This window comes from Rousettus aegyptiacus, unplaced genomic scaffold (genome assembly GCF_014176215.1).
Source record: "Rousettus aegyptiacus isolate mRouAeg1 unplaced genomic scaffold, mRouAeg1.p scaffold_m13_p_15, whole genome shotgun sequence".
Lineage (NCBI taxonomy): Eukaryota > Metazoa > Chordata > Mammalia > Chiroptera > Pteropodidae > Rousettus > Rousettus aegyptiacus.
The window spans coordinates 60,470,939-60,498,693 of NW_023416290.1; the positions used below are offsets into that span (position 1 = coordinate 60,470,939).

General features: G+C 64.9%; 3 protein-coding genes across 11 annotated transcripts; 2 read left to right on the top strand and 1 right to left on the bottom strand.

The window, feature by feature from the left end:
* Positions 1–195: 195 nt before the first annotated feature.
* KIFC2 (kinesin family member C2) lies at positions 196–7,515 on the top strand. 2 transcript variants are annotated; one of them, XM_016131915.2, is made up of 18 exons: positions 196–655; positions 891–975; positions 1,159–1,310; positions 1,407–1,545; positions 1,701–1,825; positions 1,905–1,970; positions 2,057–2,185; positions 2,552–2,629; positions 2,741–2,855; positions 2,932–3,041; positions 3,476–3,584; positions 3,694–3,851; positions 5,354–5,458; positions 5,540–5,661; positions 5,765–5,888; positions 6,006–6,135; positions 6,224–6,480; positions 6,573–7,515. In XM_016131915.2, exons 1-18 carry the CDS (start codon positions 557–559, stop codon positions 6,825–6,827), a joined length of 2,358 nt encoding a protein of 785 aa, XP_015987401.2. In that variant the 5' UTR covers positions 196–556; the 3' UTR covers positions 6,828–7,515. The 2 variants fall into 2 exon arrangements, with proteins under 2 accessions (XP_015987401.2, XP_036089103.1); XM_036233210.1 differs by having other exon boundaries at positions 2,792–2,855.
* On the bottom strand, positions 7,107–10,424 carry FOXH1 (forkhead box H1). 2 transcript variants are annotated; one of them, XM_016131916.2, is made up of 4 exons: positions 10,340–10,424; positions 8,962–9,479; positions 8,540–8,644; positions 7,107–8,437 (listed from the first exon to the last, which is right to left on the bottom strand). In XM_016131916.2, exons 2-4 carry the CDS (start codon positions 9,328–9,330, stop codon positions 7,643–7,645), a joined length of 1,269 nt encoding a protein of 422 aa, XP_015987402.2. In that variant the 5' UTR covers positions 9,331–9,479; positions 10,340–10,424; the 3' UTR covers positions 7,107–7,642. The 2 variants fall into 2 exon arrangements, with proteins under 2 accessions (XP_015987402.2, XP_036089104.1); XM_036233211.1 differs by having other exon boundaries at positions 8,962–10,158; positions 10,340–10,395.
* A 950-nt stretch (positions 10,425–11,374) lies between these two features.
* Positions 11,375–27,753, top strand: PPP1R16A (protein phosphatase 1 regulatory subunit 16A). 7 transcript variants are annotated; one of them, XM_036233213.1, is made up of 12 exons: positions 11,733–13,186; positions 14,557–19,830; positions 22,369–23,334; positions 24,465–24,535; positions 24,670–24,815; positions 25,820–25,923; positions 25,991–26,115; positions 26,210–26,335; positions 26,415–26,490; positions 26,586–26,715; positions 26,851–27,016; positions 27,156–27,753. In XM_036233213.1, the coding sequence occupies exons 3-12, from the start codon at positions 23,076–23,078 to the stop codon at positions 27,525–27,527; spliced, it is 1,575 nt and encodes a 524-aa protein (XP_036089106.1). In that variant the 5' UTR covers positions 11,733–13,186; positions 14,557–19,830; positions 22,369–23,075; the 3' UTR covers positions 27,528–27,753. The 7 variants fall into 7 exon arrangements, with proteins under 7 accessions (XP_015987371.2, XP_036089108.1, XP_036089106.1 ...); XM_016131885.2 differs by lacking the exons at positions 11,733–13,186; positions 14,557–19,830 and adding an exon at positions 11,375–11,479; XM_016131886.2 differs by having other exon boundaries at positions 11,733–19,830.
* Positions 27,754–27,755: the final 2 nt, after the last annotated feature.

Here is a 27,755-nt window from a genome sequence, read left to right on the forward strand (position 1 = left end):
GCCGGGCCGAGGGGGCGGGGCCCGGGAGGAGGGGCCTCTGTGCGCCGGTAGCCGTGCCTTGGAGGTCTGTGGTAAGAGGCGGGGCTGCGAGGGGAGGGGCCCGAGGCAGGGGCTGTAAGGGGAGGGGTTCGGGGAGGAGCTGTGAGAGGCCGGGCAGTGAGAGGAAGGGGCGCGGCTGCGACGTGAGGGGTGAGGCTGTAAAATGAAGGGAGGTAGAACGCTCGAGACTTGACAGTTCTAAGGGCGAGAGCCATGGGGGCCTCCGCGGAAGGCTGGGGGGAGTTCTGAGAAAAGGGTTTTCGGGCGCCGTGGACGATCTCAGCCCGAGGTCTCCGAGAAGCGGGGGTGGAGGCACCGGACAGGTGCCCGGGTGCGGCCCGGGGACACCTGTCTCTGCTATCTCTATCCTCCGGCGCGCGCCCTCCGCTCGCGGGAGCTGGGCCGCGGGGGCGGATGCCCCGAGCATGCGCACCGGCTCTGCTGCGCACGGGCGCCGAGTCCGGGTGCGGGGACCTGGGGCGGCGCGAAGCTGGGCCGACTGCCGCCCCGCGTTCCCATGTACGCCTTCTACTCTCTGCTCATCTACATCTTCTACAGCCTCTTCCGCAGGGATGGCGGGGCCGCGGCGGCCGCCGACCCCAGGGACCCCACCCAGGTGAGCGGGGGCGGATGCTGCGCCGCCAGCGACCCCCTTCCAGAGAGTGAGTTGTGCAGGCCCGCGCAGCGTAGGTCCCCAGGGCGCTGACGCTGTGGAGGGGCCCCGTAACGGGGACCTCGTCTCTGGTGTTGAAAGCAGAGACCTCAGCCCCAAACCCCTTGGCCTAGTTCCCAGAAGGGAGCCCCCCAAGCTGCACGACCTCTCCTCAGGGGCTTTCCTGCTCCTTCCCTAGAGTGCCCGCTGCAGGCCCGGGGGTCGCCGGCGCGCCCCCGAACAGTCCGCCGCTGAACTGTGGACCGAGCTGACCGGCTTGGTTGGTAGGTGCTGTCATGCGTCGGGAGCTCTGCGTCCCGGGGACCATGAGGGAACCCCGCCGTCCGAGACTGGGGGAGGTGTCCGTGACCTCACTGCGAGGGAGGGGCCTGGCAGGTGCCATCTGGTGGTCTACCGTCCAGCACTTGCCCCAACACGCCTACCTTCTTCACTACCTGGCCTCGCAGGCTGCTCGGAGTCTGAGGATGGGTCGGGAGGGGGAGCGGAGGGCGGCGCCGCCGAAGTCTCCCTGGAAGAGGCTCTTGTGCGTCTTGCGGAGTTCCTCTCCGTCCAGCTGGGGGCGGAAGAGAGCTGTGGGTACCCTCTGGATCTGAGCAAGGTGAGTCGGGCTCAGAGTCCGCTCTCCCCAGTCCTGGCTCCCACGTCCCTGTCCCCGCTCCAGCCCCCTACATTCTGATTCTTATCTCCTTCACAGCCTGGTGATGTGCCCCCGCTGTTGACCATGACTGGTCAGCTCTTGGCCCTCTTGGCATGGATTCGGATCCCAAGGGGGAGGCAGGCCCCGTCCCAGGGAATTCAGCCAGCCTCCAGGGTGCAGCCCCCCGCTCCTGCTGGTGCGTGAGTTGAAAAGGGAGGGTAGAGGGAGTGAAGCCCACCGGACCTGAGAGGCCTGGAGTGCAGGGTCCCCAGCCCCACCCTGCTCTTGAGGTGCTCCCCCACTTCAGGCGGGAGAGCTCGGTCAGTCCTAACTGGGTCTGCCCCACCCCAGGACCCACATCCCTAGAAGAAAGCCCTTCCCTTTCACTGAGAGGCGAGGCCCAGGGGCAGCAGCCGCCCCAATTGGAGGAGGACCAGAGGGCTTGGCAGCGGCTGGAACAGCTTATCCTTGGGCAGGTGAGGGGCCCAGGAGGTACAGGGAGTTGGGGGTGGGCTGGAAGGAGGTGCTCCACTCTGTACCCCTTTCCATTCCCAGCTGGAAGAGCTGAGGCAGCAGCTTGAACTGCAGGAGGAGGCACTGGGCAGACTGCGCCTGGGAGTGGTAAGGCTGCCAGCCAGGGCTCCAGGAGGGGACAGGAGCGAGACCAGATCTTTGAGATGACCCCAGAGAGCTTCCCTCTTCTCCAGGGGGCGACAGACTCCGAGAAGAGGGTTCAGCGTCTCACCTTGGAGAATGAGGCCTTGAAACAGAGCCTGACCCTCGCTCAGGACCTCCTGAGGCACTGGGGTCCCAGCCCCCCTGCCAGGGCCCCCCAGGTATTCTGCTCCTTGGCTATCACCGTCCCTACAGTTTGGGGCTCCCACAACACTGCCTAGGTTCCCTCAGGATCTCATGCTCGCTGGGACAGAGGCTGGGGCCAGGACTGTGGCCAGGCCCTGGGAGGGTCTGTGTAGGGCAGCCCCAACAGAAATACTGGTGCCTATGGGAGAACCCATCCCCCCCCCCCATGGTTCCTCCTTGTAACTGGCCCCAGGAGAGCAAGGGAATTGGGGAAAGAGTCTGGCATGGATTCCTGATGAGCTCCACCCTATTTCCGTATCTGTGCAAGGGGACTGCTACAGTACCCCTCCCCAAGGTCCCTCTGGGGTCCATACCTCACGTGGTCCGCGCCCCTCCTGCAGGAGGAGGCAGAGGCACTGGTGGCGCTCCAGGGCCAGCTTCAGGAGGCCCAGGACACCACAGAAGCCCTCCGAGTGCAGGTGGGCACTGGGCCCAGGGGCTGGGAAGACGGGGACACTGGGAGGGGGGCATCTGAGGCGGGGCCTGGTAAGTGCCTGTGTCCTCAGTGACGGGTGGGGTGGGTGGGGCAGCTGGGGGTGCAGGAGGTGCAGCTGCAGGGCCTTCGGGGGGCCCTCCGGCAGCTCCAGCAGGAGACTGAGCAGAACTGCCGAAGGGAGCTGCGGCAGGTGCATGGGCAGCTGGCAGGTAAGACCTGGGGCTGGGGGATTCCAGGGAAGCTGTGGGGTTTTTGGCATGCCCTCACAACGCCCTGCCCCACCAGGACTTCGGGCACACATGGCCAGCCTGCGTCGGGGCTGTGGGGACCTCCGAGGCCTGGTCAGCACCTTTACCCAGAGCTGTCAGGGTTCACTGAGCGAGGCCCGGGGCCAGGTCAGGACCCCTGCTCCCTCTGGCGCATGCTCGCGGGGCAGCCCAGTCACTCCCCTTCCCTTCCCGGCTGCAGAGAGTTGCCTGCTGCAGTGAAGGCTGTAGGCTTTGGAACTAGGAAAACTTCTGTGACCCGGGCTGGGATTTTACTTCTGGGTCTCATTCTTTGTTCTGTGTAAACTGGGGTGACATCGACTCCTTCAGGCCTGTTAAGAGCCCGGGGAAGACATGGTGTCCTTGCCCACAGTCCTCCTGATTCTTAGGCTCCATTTTTGGCCCAATGAATGATGCCCCCATGACCCGAAGCCACCAATAGTTGTGGGTCACCACAGCCAGTGCCCACTCAGTGGCTGCATATTGCCCTCAGCACCCGACCCCCTCGCCCCTCTGCTCCTTGGCTATACCCCAGTACTTTCCTCATATCTCTGCTCCCCCAGGTATCCTGGGCCCTGGGGGCACTGTCAGCCAGTGGGGCTGGGACACAGCTCCCCCAGGAGCAGCAGGGGCCCCCAAGTGGATGCCCAGGGCGGCTGCTGGAGCTCAAGGGTATGGCTGGCTTAGGGAGCACAGGGTGGTGCGGGCAGGCCTGGGGAAGGGGGGCCTCTCCCTGCTTCCAGGCCCGGCAGGCAGTCTACTGACCTGATCACCACCCCAGGAAATATCCGTGTGCTGTGTCGCCTGAGGCCAGGGACACCCTCCAGCCTGGTGAACTCGGAGCCCGGCCCGGGCGGCACCGTCACCACCTGCTATCGAGGGCACCGGCACCGCTTCCGCCTGGACTGGGTGTTTCCTCCAGACGCCAGCCAGGAGGAGGTGATGCTCTACCCTTATAGCTGTGTTGACCCTCCCTAGGAGTCCCCGGGACCCCCAGGGCTCTGGTCCCCTTCCGCGTCCAGGTTAAATTCCAGTAAGGAGGGAAGAGGGGGTCAGGGAGGCAGGTCTGGCAGTGGAGCTGGGCACCTTTTCTCCGTCCAGGGTTTTCCCTTTGTCCCCTCGCCAAGCTCTGTAGGCCCAGGGGAAACATCCGCCGGGTTAGACAGGAAGGTTAACACTTCCAGAAAGAATTTTTCACCGGGAAACTGGGATTCGAACCTGTCTGAGGTGACTGCTCGCTGCTCAGGCAGAGGTGGCTGGGGTGCTGCTGTGGTGGGGAGTGCCGTGACCTCCTCCGCCCCGGCTTCACTGGCTGCCCACTCACAGCCTGCTGTCTACGGTCGGCCAGCTGGGAGGGCAGGCACCCCCTCCCTTGCTTGGTGTCAGAGGGAGTGCTGGTGAGCAGACCCCACCCCTGTCCAACCCGGCCCCCCACCCCCCTGCTTCGCAGTCACTCTGGGGCACACCGACTTTGCCACAAGAGCTGCCGTAGCTCAGGAAACAGGCGCATACCCGGGAGTGGCCAGGTATCAGGCAGAGCCCTGCTGGCCTCAGGGGCCCACGGTGTGATGAGCACCCAGTGGGTGGCCAGGGGTCCCCCCAAACTGCGGCACTACAGCTGTTCTCCACCATGTAGCACCCCGGGGCCACAGCCCCTATCCCAGCTGCAGCCCTGCACGGCCCCTGGAACTGGACAGGGCCCTCAAATGCTATGTGTCCGAGGAGCCTGAGAGGCATTTACCACGTGGCCCCTCACATAAGTCTCGTATCTCTGCCATGGCACCACAGTCACCCCTAGTGCTTCCTTCCAGTTATGGAATCTTAGTGAGTTCGTTAGCAATTTTGCCCTCACTTCATGCACAAGTGACAGCCCACTCAGTCACGACCCACCTTCTGGGCATGGAAGCTGGCCATGTCATTGCTCAAAAGGCTGCTTTGGTGTCCAGTTGCCAGCAAGACACAAGCCCTAGTCCCCTCTCCCCCTCAGCAGCCTCCCTGCACCCTTCCAGGGCCCAGGTTCCAGCCATCCTGGGGTCCACCATCCCCTGCACCCTCCACACAGGGCCTTTCTGGGCTCATCCCTTTGGCACAGGGTGCTCCTCAACCCTCATGACAGGTGCCACTGTGGCGCTCACCACACGTGCATGGAAAAATGACTCCCCTCCAGGCATGCCCTGGGGTTTGAACCTGGCAGTCTGGGCTCCTGACTGCTGCTCCCTTGGGCCCCAGGTGGTCCCGTCAGGATTCCAACACTCGCTGTCACCTGCTCCCATTTCCTGTCATACACCTCTTCTTTGCCTGGCAAATTCTTGCACATGCTACCTTCTCCAGGGAGCCTTCTCTGCCTTCCAGCGAGCTCCCCCAGAGCCGTCCTCCCTGGGGAATCAGCTTCACACTTTGCCCAGGCTCGGGGCTCAGGAGTCTCCGCCCAATATCCCTAGGTCTTCAGGGAGCTGGAGCCTGCTGTGCTGTCCTGTCTCCGAGGCTACAGTGTCTGCATTTTCACCTATGGTCAGACGGGGACTGGGAAGACCTACAGCATGGAGGTGGGAAGGTGGGACTCTGGGTGGCTCCTGGGGCCAGGGACTGGGATGTGAGCCCGATGTGGCACCCCACACCATCCCCAGGGCCCCCCTGAGGACCCTGGCATAGCTCCTAGGGCACTGCAGTCACTGTTCCGGGAGATGAGGACAGGAGGGCAGCACCGTGTGACGCTCAGCATGGTGGAGATCTACAACGAGGCTGTCAGGTCAGGGCTGTGCCAGGGCTGCCTCCTGCCAGCCCTCTCTGACCCCTGACCCTTCCACCCCCTCCTCAAGAACCCGGAACCAAGCCTTCCCCTTTCTCACCAGGGACCTCCTAGCCCCAGGGCCTCCCGAGCGTCTGGCTGTGAGGCAGGGCCCAGCAAGCCAGGGAGGAATCCAGGTGGCTGGCCTCACCTACTGGGACGTGCCCAACCTGGAGACGCTGCACCAGGTAAGGCTGCCCGGTGGGCCGTGCGTTCCTCCTAGGCCCCGCCCCGTGCTTGCGCCTGCGGGCGTGAACCCTGCATCAGCACCTTGTAGCCAGAAAGCCCTGTCCTGCACCCTCCAGATGCTGAGCTTGGGGAGGAGCAACCGGGCCACCGCCGCCACCGCCATGAACCAGCACAGCTCCCGCTCACACGCACTGGTCACACTGACGCTGCGCGCGGCGTCCCCTCTGCGCGGTTCAGGCACCGCAGGTACGATAGCCTGCGTCCCGCCCTGCGGGGGGCCTCGCCACACGGGAGACTGGGCGCCCCCTCCACGTGGGTTCGCTCGCCCCTGCAGGCACGCTGCACCTGGTGGACCTGGCTGGATCCGAGCGTGCCTGGAAGGCGGGGGCGGTCTGCTCGGCGCGAGGAGACCCTGACAGCGCCCAGCGTCTGCGGGAGGCCCGGACCATCAACCGCTCGCTGTTGGCACTGGGAGGCGTGATGGCCGCGCTGCGAGCGCGCCGACCGCACGTGCCCTTCCGCGATTCGCAGCTCACGCGGCTGCTGCAGCCCGCGCTGGGCCCTGGCGCCACCGCCGTGCTGCTGCTGCAGGTGAGCGCCGGGCGGGGGGCGGGGCCCGGGAGGGTGTTTTGCATGCCAGGCACCGCCCCTTCGCGCGGTCCTCCAGCACCGCGTCCCCGCAGATCTCCACGCGGCCCGAGGACCTCGGCGAGACCGTGTGCTCACTCAAGTTCGCCGAGCGAGTGGGCCAAGTGGAGTTGGGGCCGGCCCAGCGCCGTAGGGCCCCGCGTTCTGGGACGCCCTCCTCTCTCAGCACCGATACGCCACTCACCGGGACCCCATGTACCCCCACACCGTCCCCAGGCAGCCCGCCAAGCCCCGGCCCTGACAGCGGTTCCAGCTCGGCCCTCGCCCCGCCAGAGGACCTGCCCTCTTAGTCCTGCCCAAGGAATCCGGGGTGGCGCCTCTGCCGGCAGAGGTAGCAAAATCTTTGAACACCCACAACCTCTTTGACCTCTGGGGCTCATTGCCCCACCCCCCCCCACACACACACACGCACTGCGAGGAAGAGTGCTCCGCCAGGGGGAACAATTGCCTGCCCCCTGGGCCAGGTCCTCAGCGCTCTCCTTATCACCATTTGCTGTTATCACAGCACACAGCAGGGGACCCCAGAGCTGCCCAGTCACCACCCCCACCACCAAAAATCAGACTTGGCATTAAAATGTCGTCCGTTCCTTTACTGTACTCTTCCCCACTACCACCACCAAACCAGGTACGGTACTCGTGCCCTATGCCCTTTCCCCAAAAAGGTGCTACCTCCTTCCCAGTCGGCTGAGGGAGGCTCTGACTTCTGGCTGGAGCAGCCATGAGGTTTTCCCTCCCCCAGCCCAGAGCCAGGGGAGGGGAGGTGACAGATGGTGATGGATGGATGGGTAGACAGAGGGCCAGAGAAGGTGGGACCAGGGAGGGACAGGAAGGGCTACTCTCAGTGGAGCCTGCTCCTCCCAGCCCTGCCTCCAGGGTGGGAGAGGCAGGACTGACCCTCAGGGCTAGGGTGGTGCTCACCTGGACCGCAGCCCTTTGTGGGGTAGTAAAGGGTAGGCTAATAAACGCTGTGGACTCTCAGCTCGGCTGGTGCCTGGTGTTTCAAGGCTGCTGCGGCCACAGACACCTCTTGGTCCTCTTGGCCTTGGTCCTCCCTCAACAAGCTCATGGTGACAGGAGAGGGTGGGCGAGGAAAATGGCCTGTGCCTCACAAGCTGTACCAGGAGAGGAGCCAGCCTGGGGTGGGGGCAGCCAGTTCCCGGGGGTGGCTGACCCACACATCATAGATGCTCTTGTTGGGTGGCACGCCCTGGAAGAGGGCATCCAGATCCCAGAGCAGTCCTGGGGGGCTGTGGGTTTCAGGGGCCACCCCCCAGTAGGCTGGGCTGGCTGAGGGTGGGCACTGGGGGCAGGAGGTGGGTGGTAGTGGGGCCAAGGGCATTACCACATTGGGGGTGTAGATGGGCAAGTAGGAGGTGGGTAGCTGCCCCCAAAGTGAGGCCCCGTGACCCCCACTGGACAGTCCTCCAGGGTCTGGGGCACCCTGCAGTAAGTGGAGGGGCCAGGCTCTGGGCTCAGGGGAGAGAGGTGAAGGCCTGCTGGGTCCCCCCTGAGAAGTCTCCCCTTCTGCTCTCATGGTGGCGGGAAGAGGGCGGAGGGGCCACAGGGACCTCTCTGAGGGCAGGCGTGGTGTGGACATCGCCTCCTCCTTGCTTGTCAGGGAACCCACCCCAGCGGGGCTGCTCTGTGGCGGGCCCTCCACTGGGTCCCCCAGCAGAGACTTTATGCTGAAGCCCTCGCTAGGCGGCCTGAGCGGTCGGTAGGGCCGGCCGTGCAGCACATAGGGGCTCAGGTCCTTGGCGAAGGCCCCTCGTGCCCCCCGGCTTTGCCAGCGCCGGCACAGGGCTGTGTTCTGCAGCCGCAGCGCCTCGGCGGGAATCAGGCTCACGTCGACCGCCCAGAAGTTACCCTTGGCCTTGGGCTTCGTAGGATCCTTGGGCACCTGGGGGGGGGGGCAGGCTTGGTGGGGCCGCGAACCTGGATACTCAGAATTTCCGCCCCCGCCCCCGGCTCTGCTCGGGCTCCGGCCCTCGCCCAGCCCCACCTTGCGGAAGCATCGGTTGGAGGAGAGGTTGTGGCGGATGGAGTCCTTCCAGCCCTCGTAGTCGTCCCTGAAGAAGGGGAACACGGCCTGGACCTGACGGATGATCTGAAAGCACAGGGCGGCCGGCAGGCACCGTGAGCCTGGGCGCAGATGGGGGCAGCGCCGCCCCTCCCCCACAGCCGGGCTCGGTGCGCCCGTGCTTGCTCCCCCAACACCTCTGCGCCGGAGGGAGAAGAGGGCTACCGGGAAAGGTCCTGCATGAATACCTCTGCTCTGTCCCGGGGTGCCTAGGCCAGGACCGGCCCCACTGGCATAGATATAGCTGGGTAGGGCCAGGTGGGGATGAGGCAGGGGGATGAGGCCCGAGCTTGAGTCTGGGAGTAGGTGGGGAACGGGTCTGGGGTGAGGTCTGATCCTCTCACCTGGGCCAGCTTCAGCCTGCGGGAAGGTGCAGCCTGGATCACCAGGGCGATCATGGCCAAGTAGGTGTAGGGGGGCTTGTCATGCCGCAGGTATCTCTTTTTCCTCCTCTTGGGTGGCTGGGAGGGCGAGTCTGCCCCTGGGAGCGCCAGGCGCGGGGTGCTGCAGGGCCCCATTAAGTGGAGGCCCTCAACGTGGGCAGCAGCCTGGCCCAGTGGAGGGCGCAGGGCAATGGGGCAGTGTGATGAGGCAGGGCCAGGGCCAGGGCCTGAGGCCGGGTGGGGGCAGGGGGCCCGGCCCTTTATCATTCGGATGGAAGGGGGAGGGGAGGCAAAGGGAGGGCGGAATACAGCAGTGGGGGAGGGGAGCATGCAGAGGGCTGCCACAATTAGCAGGTTTCAGTTAATCTGGAAGGGAGGGGCAGGGAAGATTCCAGTGGGGGTTGCAGGCGGCCACCCAGGCCTCATTTCTCACCCATGGGCTGCCTTTGGCACCCCCTACAAGCTGGAAGGAAAAGCCCCTGGAAGGAACCCATGACCCACAGTTACTTTATCAGTCTGTCTGGGCTCGGTCGCGGACTCCCATTTAACAGACTGGAAAGTGATTTGTCCTAGCCAAACTGCCAAGGATGGGTGGGGCCTACTCAGAGTTCAAGGCCAAGCAGCTAGAAAGACTCGAGTGGTGCTCTGGGAGGGCTTCCTGGAGGAAACTTCAGGAACAAAGGAGGTACACAGTTGATTCAAGGGATTTCCCCAGGGGCTGCTGCAGGGCCTCTGTGAGCTCCCCAGGCCCTGGAGGCCACCTTTCTCCCCTCTTGGTGTCTTATCAACAGTGGTTCCTGGGAGCTGACTACCCACATTATTTAACTGTGCACCTAACTAACTGGCCCTGGGCGAGCTGGACCTGCAGACTTGTAGGCAGGCTTGCCTCCCTCCTCCTTTCGTCCCCTGGGCCCAGATGCTCTGGGGGTTCCCCTGAGGAGGCTGCCTCTCATTCCTCAGGGGCACTCAGGCAGTGCCCCCAGGAGAGCCTTCAAGGACCACCTGACTGACTCCACGCTGGGTGGAAGAGAGTGCAGGTGCGTTGTGTAGGTACACAGGAAGGTCTCACCAGGCAGCCACAGGGCCGTGCAGCTTAGTCTAGAAGGAGGAAGATGTTTTCCAGACTGGCAGAGGTTGTTCTGAGTGGATGGGGACACTCTAGAAGAGGGAGTGGAGGCTCAGGTGGGGGAAGCCTGAGGGTCCAGCACCCTGTGCTTGGGCCTGCTCAGTGCCTCTGAGGGCGTTAGCAGGGATGGAACCTGACCCTAAGGTGTGGTCCTAGAAAACTGTGTCTAGCAGCTGCCCAGAGACACTGCCAGACCCTCTTCTGTCCCCTCACCTCTTCCTCGGCCATCTGGTCTGTGACTCTGCTCCTCAGATCACGCAGTGCCTGCGCTCTGTACCCTGCTTCGAAGCCCAGGTACTCCCCCATATACACCAGGCAAGGGGGATCAGGCCAGGCACTTGCAAGCCGTGGGCGGTGTTGGTACCAGGGCCCCCGGACCTGAGGGAGGTCGCTTTACTCCAAGAATTCGGCTTTTCTTGTGCAGCCCGCTTGCCCCATTTTTTTCCTTAAAGTGTTGAAAACCTGCAGCACACAGTGGGTGTCCAGCTCATGCTGAGGCACCCAGGAAAGTGATGAATGACGAGACGGACGACGCACTGGAAGAGGAAGAAGCCTGGGGCTGAGGTGGATACCACGCTGTTCCCTCTACCATCTCCAACTCTCCCTTGGACGTCGTCACCTGGCTTCCTCTGAACTCGGTCACCTGCTCAACTCGTTTCCATTCCTAGGGCTCTAGTTGAAGGGGTTCTTGTGTCTCACCAGGCTGTCACTACCTATGGCCTCCTAGCTCCGCTCTGTCAGCAAAGAGGTCTTTTTCTCCTACATGTCTTAAGTCACCCCCTCTCCCACACTGGCCTTCCCTTGCTTCCAGGATAAAGCCCAGCTCCTTGGTTTGGGGTTCAAGACTCCCTGTGTGTGCCTACTCCTCTCTGACCACACTCCCCCAACCCGCACGCTCCGCCCCACTAAACCATCACCTCAACTGCTTCCCATGGCTCCAGGGCACTGGGTTCTTCCACCTTAGCGCTTGCTGTTCCCTCGGCCCGGGATGCCTCTGCTTTGTCGGGTGAACGCCCACCCTTCCTTAATGTCCAGCAGAGATGACTGCCCTCCTGGGAGCCGTCTGACTGCTTGCCCTTCCCGCCCCGCCGCGCCCCTCCACGCCCAGGACGCCCCTGCCACAGCGAGGCTCGCGAGGTCCGCCGTCGCTCCGGGCAGGCCCCGCCCCCGGGCCGCGCGACCCCGCCCCCGGCTCCCACGGGGCGCCGCGGCTTCCGGCTCTGGGCCGCGCGGGCCGGAAGTGTAGCGTTGCCATGGCAAGGGCCAGGCGCGGGGCCCGCCCCTCCGGCGCTCCGAGGAGCGCCGAGCTGACTGACCGGTGGACCGGATCCGATCGACTGCCCGAGGCGGAAGGTGAGGCTCGGACTTCCGGGGCCTGCGGAGGGAAGAAGGCCGGGCCCCGGGGGGATCGGGGCGGCCGGGCCCCGGGGGGATCGGGGAGGTCGGGCCCCGGGGGGACCGCGGAGGCGGGGCCCCGGGGGGGATCGGGCGGCCGGGCCCCGGGGGGATCGGGGCGGTCGGGCCCCGGGGGGACCGCGGAGGCGGGGCCCCGGGGGGGATCGGGGCGGCTGGGCCCCGGGGGGGATCGGGGAAGCCAGGCCCCGGGGGAAGCGGGGCGATGAGACCCGGAGCAGCCGGGAGGCCGGGCCCCGGGGAGCGGGGAGCGGGGAGCGAGGAGGCGGAGCTGAACTGAGAGGGAAAAAGCCGACTCAGAGACCAGCTGAGGGGGCGGAGGCGGGGCCCAGGTGGGGTGTCCTTAGGAGACCGTACCTGGCTGGCACAGGGAGGCCAGAGCAGAAGTCTCTCCAGGACTGGCTTCAGAAGTGACAGGCCAGAAGGCCAGGAGAAGGAAGGGCCTTTCCCGGCGTGGCATGGTTTGCATTCTTGCAGCTTATGGGTCAGGCGGAAGCACCAGGATTATCTACTTTTCGGCAGGACGTTCAGGCTTTGCCTGGGCTGTGGAGGGGGTCGGAGGAGAACCTGGAGCCTCTCTGTGGCAAGTCTCTTAAACTTGCAGGCGCCCAGTGGCCTCACTTGTAGTGTAGGGGTCCTGGGCACCTCACAGATGGGGATCCGGATGAGAAGTACTAAGTGGGGTGTTACACGCCCGGCCTTGTTCTGTGCAGGGCGTTCCCTTGGGTGGTTTGGACTCTTGCTGCCCTGGCTGAAGGCTATGGTGACTGTGGGATCACTCCCCAGGGCTGCAGAGGGGAAGCATGTACGGAGGCATTCCAAAGGCCAGCCCTCTCCAAAGCTCTGAGCCTGCCTTTTCTCCCTGGGCCTTTAAGTTGGGGTGCAACTGGCCATGGGGGCACCCCAGGACTCTTAATGTCTGTCTTGGCCCAGCAGCGAGCCTTCCTGGGCATGTGCGCCCCCACAGCCTCTCTGGTGGGGTTGGGTTTTTCCGAGGGAAGTCTGAAGAAGCCTCATGACCGAGCTCTGCCACGTAGTCCACTCTGGAGGGCACCAAGGGACCCCAGACCGGGGCCAAGTGTCCTCAGGGGCTGCTAGCTGCTTGGAGGCGCCTGTGCAGAGTCCAGCTCCTTGCCCCTCCTGTGATGGAAGCGGTCAGCTGCCCCTGCGCAGAGCCACATGGGGAGGAGAAGCGCGGGCAGGCCCTCGCTGTCCGCAGCGGCTCCTCGCCTGGCTCTCCACTGGCCCATCTCTCACCGGCCTGGGGTGTGCCTAGCTGGCTGGCACCTTGGAAGGGGGCTCTTGTGTCTGTGGGCTCAACAGTGGGGTCTGCGTCCCAGGGGTTTCTGCATCTCTGGTCCCACTGGGTCCCACTGTGTGCGCTTCGGGAACCTGCGTCTCAGGCGAGCCCTGGGCGCCCCAGCGCGCCGTGCCTCTGTCACAGCCCGCCTGGTAACCAGAGCAGACGTCTGGGTGGTAGTTCCAGGCTCTTCCCTCACTTCCAGCTCTCTCAAAACCCCGACCCCGGCTTTCCCGCCCCTCCTCGGCCAGACAGCCAGGCTGCAGCAGCTGCCCCGGCCTGTCTTCTCGGCTCCGCCAGGCCTGTCCCTTCACCCTTCTCACCTCAGCCAGAGAGCGTGACCTGAGGTACAATCTGACTCTTGTTTGCTCCTCCGCGAGCCCTTCCTCACTGGGTTCAGGGTCACATGCGCCAGTCTCTGCACTAGCCCCTCTTCTGTCCCCTGACCCAAGCGGTCACTGCGCCACACTGAACCCCTGTGGGTGGTGGAAGGGAGAGAGCAAATCCACCCCCACCCCTCCAGGCTCTGTGGTGTCGGCCGAGAACGGGCCAGAGGATGGAGACGTGGGGCTCTACAGAGTCCGCGAGCAGGGAGGGGTGATCTGAGGAGGAGGACGCATGAGGCCTGATGGTGGGATTGGATTCTGGGCTTCGTCTTTCCTTGGCACCCGTAACAAACACAGGCTGGTCAGAGGGTGCGGGTGGAGGAGGGCATGGGCGGTGGGGCCGCAGTCCTGCTGCGAAGGAGCCGAAGGGATTGGGGTCAGCTTGGACGGCGTGGAGCTGAGAGCCAGAGCGCTGGCCTCAGGCGGCGTGACCGGCTGCAGGGCGGGCGCAGACAGCCCAGTGGCGTGGCCACCGGGGGCTTGGAGGGGCGCGAGCCCTGCCCCGTTCGGCCTTTCTCGCCGTGCCCGATTCCCGTGACCTCAGCCGTCCTTCCATCTGGCTCTTGCTGTTTCGCTGATTTTGTGTGACATGTTCTATAAGTTTCTAGAACCTGCTCCCATTTTGGAAGGAGGTGAGAATGGTGTGCATGAAGGTGACCCCCAGGGAGCCTCCAGGACCAGAGGCAGGGTCAGCCTTGTGCAGAGCCTCCCCACTGTCCCCACTGGACCGGCTGCCACTCAGTGCTGCGCCCTGACACCTTTCCGCTGAGCAGCTCAGCCACCAACTCAGTCTCCCGTGTTACCTTGTGCGACCCCCCCATCCCCCCAGTTACTGACTGCCTCTTGCAAGTCAGGCTCGGGGCCCGGCTCTCAGGACACATGGTTTATCGAACATTAAAATAGGGTAGAGAGATGGAGAGTGGCAGGGTGACTACAAAAGACCCCCTGGGAAGCCACATGTAGACTGCGGCCGGCATCGCTGCGTTCCAAGGAGCGCGCTGTCCTGGGAGCCGGTGGGAGGGCTGTCTGCACCGAAGGAGCGGCACATGCCAGGTGGGAGTGGTGGGGCAGGGGACAGGGCCACACACGTCCTGCGCAGGGCCACAAGTAACTGTCAGGCTCTGCAGGCCACGTGGTTCCTGCCGCAGCCACGCAGCTCTGCCGTTTTGTGAACAGGCACCCACAGGCCGTCTGTAAGTGAACGCTCTGTTCCGACATTTGAATTTTATGTCATTTTTATGTGTCACAAGAGTTCGGCCATTATTCCCTCAATAATTAAAACACATGAAACTCAATAATTAAAACACATGAAAGCCGTTGTTTGCTCACAGGCCACACGAAAGTAGACGGCAGGCTGTAAACTGCTGGCCAACACCTATTCCAGACGCCAGAGAGGCCCCGTGTCTAACCCCTTGAAGCCTCGCGAGAGCCTGAAAGGGAAGTGCTGTTACCATCACATTGGCAGGTGCGGAAACTGAGGCAGAGGAGGGCAGGGAGTGGCCGATGCCCCCACCGGCCCGTCGTGGGGGGTCCCCAGGGGCAGGAAGCCGCTGAGTGGACAGTGGGGCGGGACTCCGGCAGGGAGATGGCGTGGAAGCAGGCTTGGCCATGCACGGTTTGGGGACCAGGGCAATACTTTGGAATCGTATACTCCTGTTGTTTACATTATTGAGATACAACGTCCCTATTTTAAGAGTACAGTATGGTGGATTTTGATAGATGTGTGCATCCTGGTGAACACCAGAGTCAGATGTAGAGCCTTTCTGTCGCCCCGAGAGTCCCCTCTGCCCCCGGTCAGCCCTCCCTGCACCTGGCCCCGGGCACCCTTGTCCGCTTCCTGCTTCTGTGGATTCAGTGTCTCAGCATTTCGCTCGAGTGAGGTCACGTGAACGAACACTTTTGTGTCTGACCGCTTTCACTGGAAAGCATTCTAGAAATTCAGGGGCGGCCGTCTTTCCTGTGTGGTTTGGTATTCCGGAGTGTGGGTGTCCCTCCAGCTAGCCTGCGCACACACCTGTCGGGGGCATTTCAGCTCTCTCCTGTTGGGACCATTGTGAATAAAGAAAGCCGCTCTGAGCACTCAGGACCCCTGATCTGCGTGTGGACTTGTGCTTTATCACTCTCGGATGTGGAGTGACTTTTCATGGGCTTATTTTGCTGGCCATTTGTGTATCTTTGTGAAGTGTATGTTCAGATCTTCCACCCTTAAAAAATGGCTTGTTTGCCTTACCAACTCGTAAGAGCGCCTCGTGGATTCGGGCGGGTGTCCGTGCGGTGCTCAGTCGTCTATGCCGGCCTCTGAGTTTCCACCAGCGTCTCCTGCAGCAGGTGCTTTCGATGGGGCGAAGTCCGGTTTGCCGGCTTTTCTCGTGGTGAAGGACCATCGTCTTCCATGTGGGGGCCCAGTCACCCCAGCACCGTGTCCCGAAGGCCGTCCTGCCCCCTCGTATCACCTTAGCGCCCTGTAGGAAATCAGCCAACAGTGTGTGTGTGAGTCTGCTTCTGGAGTCTGTTTTAGTCATTGATCTTATGCTAACATCACACAGATTCGATTGCTGTAACTTTAAGTCTCGAGGTCAAGTACTGTGAATTCTCCAACTTGGTTTCTCTTTTTAAGTCATTTGGGCTCTTCAAGATAGTATACAGTTCTACATAAATTTTAGAATTAGCTCGTCGATTTCTACAAAGAGGCTTCCTGGGATTCCAACTGGATCGTTAAAAAGGACATTTTAACAACCTGGAACGTGGCGCACACGTCCATTCGTTGACGTGGCGCACACGTCCATTCGTTGACGTCTCTATCGTCTGTTGCTGTGTAACAAATCACGCTGAAAGAGAACGGCTTAAAACAACATTTATTATCTCACACTTGCTGTGGGTCAGGGTTAAAACATGGCTGAGCTGGGCCGTCCTGCTTCAGGGTCCCCTGTGGCTGCAGTTGGGGTCATCAGCCAGGTCCGTGTCATCTGCAGGCCGGACTCGGGTCTGGCCCTCGTTTGTGACATTCGCTCCCAGACTGTGGTGCTTGGGCACTGCCATGCTTGCTGTTAGGCGTATCGTCAGGACCCTGACTGCTGCTAGAATTGATAAACGTGGTTGGTTTCGTGCGCTAACCTCGTATCCACCAGTGTCGCTCTTTCTCGTAATTTTCTGCGAGGTCCCTTGGGTGTTTGTCATACACGGCATGTCATTTGCGCGCCGCGAGTTTTTCTGCCCTTCCTGTCCCGACTCCTCTTTGTCCTTTGCTCAGTGGCACTGGCCAGAACCTTCAGTGCGCTAGGGACAGTAGTGGCAGCACAGGCCCCGGCTCACCGGCGCTTGCTGTGTTCCCCTCGGTTAGGACAGTCACCGTGCTGACGGGGAGGGCCCGAAGGAGGGAGGGCGTCCAGCGGTGGGAGTGGGCATGGGTCTGCTGGTGGGGCGGAAGGGGCACGGCGGCCCCGGGGTGGCTCGGTGGCAGGCGGCTTGTTCAGGGAGGCGTACATCCTGTGCTGATGGCTTCGGTCTTCTCAGGAGCCCTCAGCGCTTGGCGTCAGGACCAGGAGGAGGCAAGGGCGCCGTGCGGTTTCCGTGAGCGTCAGGGCTGCCTGGGGCTCAGGCTGGTCTGACGGCGGCCGCCCACCAGCGGCTCTGCTGGCGTGTCCGGAGTCTGGGCAGTTGTGATACATAGGGGCCGGAGAGCAGGCGGTGATCGACAAGACCGCGTGGGGACCCCTCGAGTGCCGGAGCAGGCGGGAAGGGGCGAGGGGCAGAGAAGGGGATGGGGGGAAGACCTGCTAGAGGCAACAGGGCTTAGAGCGTGGTTGGGACAGAGGATGAGGTCACTGGCAGGGAGCGGTCAAGGCTGAGGGGCAGGGGGGTGAAGGGTGGTCCATGCGAACGTGAGGCCCCCTGGAATTCAGACCCGACGCCGTGGCGGGAGAGATGCCCACAGCAGGGGCTGGCCTGGACGGTGGGTGCAGCCCATGGCTTGCGTCAGCTTGGGCTCCCGGGGAGAGAGGACTCAAGCCATAGCGAGGGGCAGGGTGGGCACCCCACTTCCAGGGGGCAAGGTGGGCAGACAGAAAGCAGCCCCCTACAAGGCTGGTGGAAAGGGACAGTGGAGGCCTCGAAGGACCAGACTTAGACGTGGGTGGGCGGGGCGGGGGCGCAGCCACCTCTGGGGGCGGGTTTCAGGAGCACTGTGCAGCCTCTCGGGCCCGCCTCACCGCCTTCCCTGGTCAGCCGGGTTCTGAGGATGGAGGCCCCAAGACACCCCTTCCACAGGAGGCCCCATGGGGGCTTCTGCTGAGTCAGATCACCTCCTGACCCCTTTTCTCTTAAAAGGACCAAACGGGCGCCTTCCTCTGAGAAGGGGCACCTGCGCGGCACACCTGCAGGGCAGCGCCTGGCGGCGTGTCGCGTCTGAGGCCGGGGTCTCTGGTCCAGCCACATGTGCCGCCCAGGCTCGCGGCCCACGTGCGCCCTCCTCGTAATTCGCATGTGCTGACATTAGGGAGGCGAGTGTCTGTCCCGGCGCTTTCGCCGGCACCTGTGTCCTCTGTTCCGCGAACGGCCTCGCCCTTTGCCGCGTTGCCGGTGCCCCAAGGGCCGCCCGGTCGCCTTCACTGTGAACGTCCTTGCCCCGTCGACGGCCTGTCTCTGACCTCGTGGGTCTGGTCGTTTTCTGGTCGTGCAGACATTTTGAAACTCGTGCATCATCAGATTTATCAGCTTTCTTTTCGGTTTTGGACGTTGGTCAAGCTGAGCACGGCTCCTCTGTGCCGGGCTCCCACAAGGGACCCTCCAGCTCCCTTCTTGTGCCCCGCGGCTTCTCTCTTTCTCCTGGCCACGTCTGGGGCGCGTCTGGAGTGAGCGCGGCGCGAGGACAGAGGCGGGGCCCTTCCCAGCTTCTGCAGGCGGCGCCTGCCGTGCGTCCCTCGTGGCCCTGCATGGCCCGCCCGTCCCCCTCCACCTGGTCTTCCTCTCTCACCTCCGCTGACCACTGGCTCCCGGACACTCACTTCTGGGCCTCTTGGCCCTGGCTCGCCCCGGACGGTACTGAGCCAGCCTCGTCTTACCGCTCCGCCCTCTCCTGTCCGTTCCCCGCTGGCGGGGTGTGTAGGCCTCAGCATGTCCTGCGAGGCCCCCAGCGCCCGGTCTGACCACGCCCCTCATTTGTGTGGGAGCCGCTGGCCCCAGGCCTGCTGGCCTCCTTGGCAGAAGGCGCCCTGGACGGCCAACAGGTGTGCATGCTGCCTCTCCCGAAACAGCACATCATGTGCTTTCGAAGAGGCTGACCTTCGCTGGGCCCAAAAGTCATCAGAAATGACCCGAAGTGCACGTCCCCTGTTCACCCGCCTCCCCGGCAATGACTTTTCTTACTTCTCATGTATCTTCCTCACGTTTTTTTTTATAGGTTCAGACGTGCATTCTTATTTTATCCCTTTCTTCTATAAAAAGTAGCACGACTTGGATTCTGTTCCCTCCTGTCACTGAGCGAACCCCGCTGCTCGGTGGCCGTCCGTGGTGGGGCACCGGAGGCGTCCTATGCAGCCGCAGGGCCTCGTTTGGTCAGACGTGGGTCCTTTCCAGTGTTTTCTGTCATAAGGTGCAGCGGCGAGGGGCCTGTTGGTACTGTGGAATTAGCTTCTGGAATATTCTAGGACAGGCCTGCTGGGGGCAGGCGAGTGCACCCTGAGGATGGCTGCTCTGTGCCCACGGCAGCACCTGAGCTGCTGTTCCCATGGCCTCCCACCCAGCGGCCTCGCGCCCTGGGACCCCGCCCCCACCTGGCTGCCCTCTGGGCTTGTGGGGAGAGCCTGCCGTGGCCCCGCCGTGGGCCGCTCTCCCACCCCGGGTCTGGCGCAGAGGCTGCCCCAGAGCCGCCCACCGCGTGCCTCACCTGGCGCGCTGGCGCGTGTCTTGCTCCCCTGGTGAGGGCGGGGCGCGTCCTCGCGTCCCCCCTCGTCCCCCGCCCCTGTCCTCGCCCCGCGGCCGGGTGACGGGAGGCGCAGGCCCTGCCCGCCTGGGTCGGGGCCGCTGCTGCGCTCGTGTCGGAGTCTCCGGCGGAGTAGGATGTCCACCCCTCGGCCCACTGAGCTGCGCCTGGCGGGGCCCCTCAGCCCTTCAGACACTGACCGGGGCCCCTTCTAGGTGCCACACGAGGCCGAGGAGACGGGCAGGAGTGTGCCCTGCACCAGCTATGCCCTCGTAGGCAGGCAGGCGGGAACACGCAGCGCCCGTGGCCTCCGACCTTCGCCTGCCCTGGGAGTCGCTGTGGGCGCTCGCGCCTGAGGGCTCACGGGCTGCGGCCAAGGCCGTTGTCGCAGCCGAGCCGTGCCAGGGGCAGAGGCTCTGGCTCGGCCTTCGGGCGAGGTTCAGCGTGTCCCTGGTGGCCTGGCTGCGGCGGGGTCCGCGTGGCAGTCCCCTCCCCATGCCCAGACCCCCCTCGTAACAGGGCAGTCAGCGCCACCCCGGGGTCCCCGTGGGACGTGTCGGAGCCCCTCCCCTACAGCCACGGGTGCCGTGTCTGTGTCCGCAGAATGCCGCACACGCTGTGCTTTTCCTGGAGTGAGCGGCATCTGGGGAGTCGCCCACATTTTGAAATTATAGCGATGCCACAGGTAACACCAGCTCTTTTGATGGCAAGTTACAGGGTCCTCCTCCAGGGAGCGTGGGTGGGCGCTGGGCCTCCTGCCCCTTCGTCTCCCCGTCTCTGAACAAAGCGAGGCCCCTGTCTCTGGGAGGAAGGTGCCACCCCTGCCCTCCTCTCTGAGTCACACACCGATGCTGGGCAGCAGGCACGAGAGGCAGCATGGCAGAGTGTTTAACAGGACTGCACTTAGGGGCAGCCTCAGTTTCCCCCAAGTGGGGGCGATGACGGACCTGTCGGGGGAGGGCCGCAGCGGTAGGCTTGGAGGGCGCCCCTGAGACGGGCCGGCAGGGATCTGTCTGCACCGGGCGCTGGTCTGGGCCCTGGGCGCTTGTCCCAAAGGCCAGGGGTCCGGCAGTACGCCCGGCACAGTCTTCGGGGAGGCCCGGTGGTGCTGGCGAAGAGGGTGGGGAGCAGCGGCCACCGTCCTCCCAGGAGGCTCCTCCCACTTGGTCCCACACTTGTGTGCAGCTGGCCTGGGCATAGGGCTGGGGGCTGGAAGGAGTCGCCCAGATCTTCCTCTTGATGTTCCAGCGGGGCTCGGGGGCGGGTCTGTGGGCAGAGGCAGGAGCTGGCCTGTTTAGCGCCCCCTCGGCCTGGGTGGCGTGGTAGCCACTCCATGGAGCTGGCCTAGCTGGGGGGCAGTTTGGGTGTTGGGGCTGGGAGGAGGGGGCTGAGTGAGGCTCGGTGACGGCAGCAGGCAGGTTCGGGGTCTGGGGACATGCCGGCTCAGGGCTCGTACTGGGGGGCCATGCCCTGGGCCCTGGGCTGCAGTGGGTCCGGGGCCTCCCTGGGGCTGCCTTGGGTACCTCCTTTCTCTCAGAGGAGGTAGTCAGGCTGCCCAGGGCCCCCAGAGACAGTCTCCAGGTGGCCCCCAGCAAGGCATGCAGTCAAAGGGGCCGGAGAGAGTCTGGGCCCTCTGGAGGGTGGCCCAGCAGGGTTGGCCTGAGGAGTGTGCGGCCCCGGGTGTTGGGGGCCAGCAGGAGCCAGGTGTGCAGCCTCAGCCCTGTGCCCTGTCCTCAAACTGGAGCCAGGGCGGTGGGTGCAGGTGGGGGCAGCGAGGCCCTCCAGGTCCTGCTCTGTGGAGAATTTCGCAGATGCCCGCAGAATGAGAAAACCAGAGAACGAATATGCTCGATTTGGGAAGCTGGTCACTGCTTCGGGTTGTTTTCTGTAGGACGTGATCACTGGGTCCCTTTCCTCCTATGAAAGGGCGGGGTGGGTGGCATCCCCCAAATCTCATTAAACTTAATAAAGTCGGGCAGTGGCTCTGATGCTGGGGCCCATTTTGGAGCAGTGGGGCCGGTTCCGGGGTCCTGCGAGCCCACTCCGCTGGGAGCCTTGGCCTGCAGTGGGACAGCTGGGGGTGGTCTGCCCCGTGGTCCTCCGCCTCCCGCGGCTGTAGGCTGGCCGGCAGGGGGCACTCTGCGCCCCTCCTTGGCCCTCATTTGTTGGGTCAGCTTCCCAGGTAGCTCCCAAGACTAATGGCAGGCTGTGAATCCCACTTCGCAGCCTCGTGAGTGAGGGTGTGTTTGGGGGTTCTAGCTCTCTGGCAGGGAGGGGCATGAGGGGAGCTGTGAGAGGCCAGCAGGGAAGGAGAGTCTTTCAGAGGGCGTGAGAGCTCGGCCACCCCCTAGGTGTGCTCTGGGAGCTGGTGGGGTGCCTGCAGGATCTGGACCCCCATCTGTCTCCACCAAGGGAAGCTGTGCCCAGAGGGCAAAGGCAGGGCTTGGGGCCCGGGCAGGGAGTCTGGACAGTGTCTGCCCTGACCCCAGCAGTCTGCAGTGGTGGCCAGCCGGGGACAGCCTTCCTGGTGCAGGAGTGTTGTTGGTCCCCAAGCCCACTCGCCCCCAGGGAGCCTCCAAGGCCAGGCACTCACTGAGGGCCCCGAATATGAGCCTGGACAGAGGCCGGGTCAGTGTCTCCGTGACCACAAGGCCCGGCCGGGTGAGAGTAGGGACTCCTGCTGAGCTGCAGGCGACACCTTCGGTGCGGAATACAGCCAGGGCCTCCTGGGCGTGGCCTGTGACCATGCCGCCGAGCACACCAGGGGCTCTGGGCTGGACAGGTCATGGCGGGTTCCACGGGGCCATGCTCCAGCCAAGCTGCCTGCCTGTCCCAACAGATCCAAGCCAGGGCGGCTGGGCTCTGACTAGCTGGGTCAGGAAGCCCAGGGAGGAAGAGGCCCAGATGCTGAGTAGTGACGAGCTGGTCTGTTGGTCAAGATCGGCTGGGCCCACTGTGGCCAAGAGGCAGGGAGTCCTGAGGCCCGGGGACACACAGGTCAGCAGTGCTTTGGGGACCAGGCCAGAGCCTGGAGCCTTGAGAGGCTGCAGAGAATGACTCCTGAGGCCGGTGCCCAGCGCTGGGGGGGGGGGTCAGCGCCAGAGCAAAGGCCCGCCTCAGCCGGCGGCCACCGGCCCAGCCCCTCAGCACCCTGTGGGACAGCGCTCACTACAGCTCCAGTGGGCCTAGGGCCTGCCCTCATGTGCTTTATCTTCCTCCTCAGGCCAGTGGGAGCCGCCTGGTCACCCACCCAGGGCTCCCCCACAGGGCGCAGCCTCCCGAAGACGTTGCCAGGCTCGGTGCGCTCCGGGTCCCGGCCACAGAGCCTCAGCCCCACCAGGTCTGGGAGCCCAGGGCTCCGAGCACACACACCCTGTCCTGGCCTCTCCTGAGCCCGCCCTCCAGCCGCACCCCCTCGTTAGGCTGAGGCGGTGACCCTGGAAGACGCAGGGGAGGAGGGAGGGGGAGGGCAGGCCCGGCCATGGCGGCTGCCAGGCCCCTGCCCGGCGCCTGAGGTCTGGAGGGCAAGGCGCTTCTAGGACAGCAGGGCCCCCTGCCCACCACCCTGCCCTCCCCCTTCGGCGTGGTGTCAGGGAGCTGTGGCTTTGTTGTTGGGGTGGCCAGGTGCTACCCCAGGCTGTGCACCCTGACCCCGGGGAGGGGCCCTGCCCGTGCTGCCAGGGCTCTAGGGAACAGGCTCAGCTGCCCTCCCACGCCGTGTGTTTCTGCCTGGGTCTGGGCACCGCCTGGAGCCTCCTGACCCAGCCTTGCCAGGGGCAGAGTGCACCGAGCCTCTGCGAGGGAGCCTCTGCGAGGGCATGCCCCGGAGGGCGCCAGTCCAGACAGCTGCCCCACCCCTCTGGCCCAGCCCGGCCCCCTTGCTCCCCCATCTGGTGCCCCGAGCAGCCCCCCTGGCCGGCAGCCCCCGCCATGGCCGAGCACCTGGAGCTCCTGGCCGAGATGCCCATGGTGGGCAGGATGAGTACACAGGAGCGGCTGAAGCATGCCCAGAAGCGCCGTGCCCAGCAGGTGAAGATGTGGGCCCAGGCTGAGAAGGAGGCCCAGGGCAGGAAGGGCCACAGGCAGCGGCCGAGGAGGGAGGCGGCCATCAGCGGGCCACAGAAGCGGGTCCTCTTCCCTGCCAGCGTCACCCTTCTGGAGGCTGCTGCCCGAAATGACCTGGAGGAGGGTGAGTGTGGCGGGCCCCAGGGCAGTACGCCGCCGGCAGCCCTGGCCCCGCCAGCCTGGCACAGGCCTTGTGAGGCCGTCTCGTGGGGACCTGGGGTCTGGCCCAGCTCCCTCAGCTGTGGGCTCCCGGTGGCGGTGACTGGGCAGCATGCGGGGCCCTGCGTCAGGCGTGCGGCTCCGAGGAGCCTGCGGTGCCCAGGGGGCGGCTCTGCTGGGCTGGGGTGGCCCGGAATCTTCCACCTCTTGTAAGGAGGGTCCTGGCCACCACCTACTTGGGCCCCGAGCCACCGCCTCTGGAAAGGAGGCCGGGAATGGCCACCTGGGCACATCGGCTCGGTGTCCTCCCCGCTCTGCCTCCTGGCTTGAGGCCAGGGCTTAGCTTTGGGCAGACTCCTCGCCCTTTCGCACTCATGGCTCCTCTGCTCTCCCAGAGAGGCTCTTACGGGCTCTTCTGCCCCCTTCCAGGGCTGGGGCGTCTGCTGCAGAGCCTGGGGTGCAGAGGGCCAGGAGGCAGAGGACATGGAGGGCGTGGTTGGGTGTGCCACAATCCAGGGCTCACAGGGAAGTGTGGGAAGGAGGGTGGGTCCTCTTGCTGCCTGTGGAGCATTGCTGAGGAGTGCTCGGAGGTCCCAAGTGACCTTGGCAAGAGCCTGGAACAAGCTAGCACTGCTGAAGAGCAGTGAGGGCAGAGACCAGCTCTGCTCATGGGGAGACCCTGGAGGGAGCAGGCCGGGGTGACTCAGGCCCACAGTCCAGGCTACAGAGGGGCAGGGAGTCGGCTACAGGTACCAGGGAAGGGGTGTGGGGACGGAGTGGAATGCCAGTGCAGGGTGCTGGGTGAGGCATGGGAGGGGCTTGGGGGGCAGTCAAGGGCCCAATAGGGTCTGCTCTCAGACAGGAGGGGTTCGTTCTGGAAGGCTGAGGGCTGGGGTGCCATGGCTTGAGAGGGGTGGGTCCTGCTGGGGGCTGGAGGCAGCCGGATGCCAGTGCCGGGCCGAGCCCTGGGCTCTGGCACCCTTCCTGCGCCCCCCATGCCATCGTTTTCCCCGCCCTCTGCTCCCCTGGCTGCAGCCCCCCAGTCAGCCTATGGCCCTGAGGTACGGGACTGACCACGCCTCCCCCTTCTTGTAGTCCGCCAGTTCCTCGAGAGCGGAGTCAGCCCTGACCTGGCCAATGAGGACGGCCTGACCGCCCTGCACCAGGTCAGCCGAGCGGGGGGGAGGGTGCTGGCCGGGGCTGGTGCTCAGGCCGCCCCGTTTGCCCCTGCACCAGGTCAGCCGAGCGCGGTGGGGGAGGGTGCTGGCCAGGGCTGGTGCTCAGGCCGCCCTGTTCGCAGAGCTGCATTGATGACTTCCGGGAGATGGTGCAGCAGCTCCTGGAGGCCGGGGCCGACGTCAACGCCCGCGACAGCGAGTGCTGGACACCCCTGCATGCCGCAGCCACCTGTGGCCACTTGCGCCTGGTGGAGCTGCTCATTGCCCGGTAGGGCCCACTGGGAGCAAGTGTGGCAAGTGCGCCTCCGCCGGGTGGGGCTGTGACCACCAGGGCCGGCAGGGCTGACCTTGCAGAACCAGGCCCCTCGTCCTAGGCTCTGCGCCTGCGCCCCGTGCCCCCACTTGCCTTTGCTGCGCGTGGGTCCTGGCACGGACAGCAAGGCCTGGGCACGCGCTGCAGACGCCGCGGCCCCAAGGGAGTGAGCACGCGTGGTCACGTGCCCGCCTGGCTGCTCACCCCTGTGTGTCCTCCCGCCAGGTGCCACTAGGAGTTTGGGGACTCCCGAGGGCGCGCCCTAACCTCCAGCGCTGGCCCCCTGCCATGCGCCCCACCCCGGGGTCTGGTCGGTGGTGAGGGCAGAATAGGCAAGGAGGACGTGGGAACCTTTAACGGGACCGTGGTCAGGACAGGGCTGCTGTCCACCTAACTCAGTGAGCACACAGGTGGTCAGCTTCACCAGGACCCAGGGGTCCCTTTCTGTGGTCCCTCGACCTTGACCCTCTAGTGGGGTGGATGGTTAGGGGCTCAGGTTGTCCAGGGAGAGGTGCGGGCGTTCACAGTATGTAGGGGAGAGCGGTCCTGGGGCCGCAGGCGTTGTGCGCAGGGCAGCCCAAGCCCCAGCCCCTGGTCTCCACGGCGGGCACCGCCCTGGGCTCTGGGCCCCTCCCACTCGGGCTCTGTCCTCTGTGAGGGCTCTGCTGGGTGCTCCTCCTCCCATACCTGCTCCCTGGGGCCTCCAGAGTCCCGGCACCACCACTCGCCCCAGGCAGGCAGGCCCACTGTGCACCTTCATGGGGGCAGGTGAGTCCCAAGAACATGGAGACACAGGTGGACACTGCAGGACACCACCTGGCTTGAGGACAGGGGCCAGGGCATCTGGGGCCCGGGCCTCCCCATCGTTGGCCCCAATGTCCCAGCTCTAGGCCGAGGGCTTGCAGACGGACAGCCTCTGGGAGGGGCCTTGTGGCCAGCACCCTGTCCGCCTCCTGCAGTGGCGCTGACCTCTTGGCTGTCAACACTGACGGGAACATGCCCTACGACTTGTGTGAGGATGAACAGACGCTGGACTGCCTTGAGACGGCCATGGCCAGCCGTGGTGAGTCCCGCCCCACCTGCCTGCCTGGGGGGGTGGGTGTGCTAGCTGTGAGCCGGTTACCCTGCAGGCATCACCCAGGACAGCATCGAGGGGGCCCGGGCTTTGCCGGAGCTGCACATGATAGAGGACATCCAGAGCCTGCTGAGGCTGGGGGCTGACCTCGACACTCCTGGGGACCATGGGGCCACACTGGTGAGGATGTAGCTGTGTGGGATCCGGGGCGGGGGGGGGGGTTGCTGCCGGAGGGAGACGGGCTGGGCCTCAGGGCTGGGCCGTTTGCCTGCAGCTGCACGTCGCAGCTGCCAGCGGCTTCAGCGAGGCTGCTGCCCTGCTGCTGGAGCACCAGGCCAGCCTGAGCGCCAAGGACTGCGACGGCTGGGAGCCACTGCACGCGGCCGCCTACTGGGGACAGGTGAGCCTGGTGCTGGGGCAGCTGGGGTGCGGCCAGGCCCGAGCTCCACGGCCTTCAGCAGCCCAGGCTCTTGGCACAGGTGCATCTGGTGGAGCTGCTGGTGGCACATGGGGCCGATCTCAATGGGAAGTCCCTGATGGATGAGACGCCTCTTGGTGAGCTGGTAGCTAAACCCTCCTCATGCCCCCCCACCTCTGGGCAGGGGACCAGGCCCAGGGCTCCCCTGACGCCTCCGCCCACTTCCCCCCAGATGTGTGCGGCGATGAGGAGGTTCGGGCCAAACTGCTGGAGCTGAAGCACCAGCACGACGCGCTCCTGCGTGCCCGAGGCCGCCAGCGCTCTCTGCTGCGCCGCCGCACGTCCAGCGCCGGCAGCCGCGGGTAAGCGCCCGCCGCGGCTTTACCCTGCTGAGCTCAGCAGGCGGCCCAGGTGCCAGCCGGAGACCCCCCCACCCCCGCCCCGCAGAGTCCGCGGGCGATGGTGCTCCCCCCGCACCTCAGTCTGCTCTCTCCCAGGAAGGTGGTGAGGCGGGTGAGCCTGACCGAGCGCACCAGCCTCTACCGCAAGGAGCACGCCCAAGAGGCCATCGTGTGGCAGCGGCCGCCGCCTGGCAGCCCGGAACCGCCTGAGGAGGACGAGGACCGCCAGACAGACTCGGAGCTCCGGCCCCCACCCTCCCAAGTGAGCTCCGCCCCACTGCCAGGCAGGCACATGGCCCTGTGCGCATGCGCCCGGTAGAGGCCCGGGGTCAGCTGCTGCCCAGCGGGAGGGCGAGGGAGGGGCGCAGAGAGCCCTCCTGATGGCCTCGCTATCCCCACAGGAGGACCCCGAGGCATCCAAGGCACACAATGGCCGAGCAGGCAGCCCTGCTGGTCGTCACCTGTACTCCAAGAGGCTGGACCGGAGTGTCTCCTACCAGCTGGGCCCCCTGGAGGGCACTGCTCCTGACACCCTGGGCGGTGCCAAGGCCCACCACACCCTGGCAGAGCTGAAGCGCCTGCGGGCTGCCGCTAAGCTGCAGCGTCCCACATCCGAGGGGCCAGAGGCCCCAGAGTCCTGCCCGCCGTCAGACCCCGAGACCCCCCAGCCTGAGCACGGCCCGAGGCCTGATGCAGACCCACCCCTGCTCAAGCTCACGGCCCCCATAGAGGAGGCCCCCGTGGACAAGAAGCCATGCTGCATGCTCATGTGAGGGGCTGGGGCTCAAGGTGGCAACAGTCCTGCCTTAGGGCTCCTGCCTCAGAGACCTTGCTGTGCCCCTGTGGGCGAGCAGCCAGTCAGGGGCCTCTCCGGCTCCCCCCCTCTGGGATCCCATCTCCTCGCCCACAAACAGACCTGAGGCAGAAGCCACACCTGGGGGACCCGACTGCAGAGACCTCATTTCATCCTGTGATTCTTGATAAAGGGCTGTTCTGCCACC

Excerpts from the sequence above, each read along its gene's own strand:
- PPP1R16A (XM_016131885.2), top strand. The coding sequence starts at position 23,076 with ATGGCCGAGCACCTGGAGCTCCTGGCCGAGATGCCCATGGTGGGCAGG. Across the intron at positions 23,335-24,464 it reads CCGAAATGACCTGGAGGAGG|TCCGCCAGTTCCTCGAGAGC; the intron begins GTGAGTGTGGCG and ends CCCTTCTTGTAG. Across the intron at positions 26,116-26,209 it reads GGGACCATGGGGCCACACTG|CTGCACGTCGCAGCTGCCAG; the intron begins GTGAGGATGTAG and ends GTTTGCCTGCAG.
- KIFC2 (XM_016131915.2), top strand. The coding sequence starts at position 557 with ATGTACGCCTTCTACTCTCTGCTCATCTACATCTTCTACAGCCTCTTC. Across the intron at positions 1,826-1,904 it reads AACAGCTTATCCTTGGGCAG|CTGGAAGAGCTGAGGCAGCA; the intron begins GTGAGGGGCCCA and ends TTCCATTCCCAG. Across the intron at positions 1,971-2,056 it reads GCAGACTGCGCCTGGGAGTG|GGGGCGACAGACTCCGAGAA; the intron begins GTAAGGCTGCCA and ends CCTCTTCTCCAG.
- FOXH1 (XM_016131916.2), bottom strand. The coding sequence starts at position 9,330 with ATGCTCCCCTCCCCCACTGCTGTATTCCGCCCTCCCTTTGCCTCCCCT. Across the intron at positions 8,645-8,961 it reads GCAGGCTGAAGCTGGCCCAG|ATCATCCGTCAGGTCCAGGC; the intron begins GTGAGAGGATCA and ends CTGTGCTTTCAG. Across the intron at positions 8,438-8,539 it reads CCAACCGATGCTTCCGCAAG|GTGCCCAAGGATCCTACGAA; the intron begins GTGGGGCTGGGC and ends CCCCCCCCCCAG.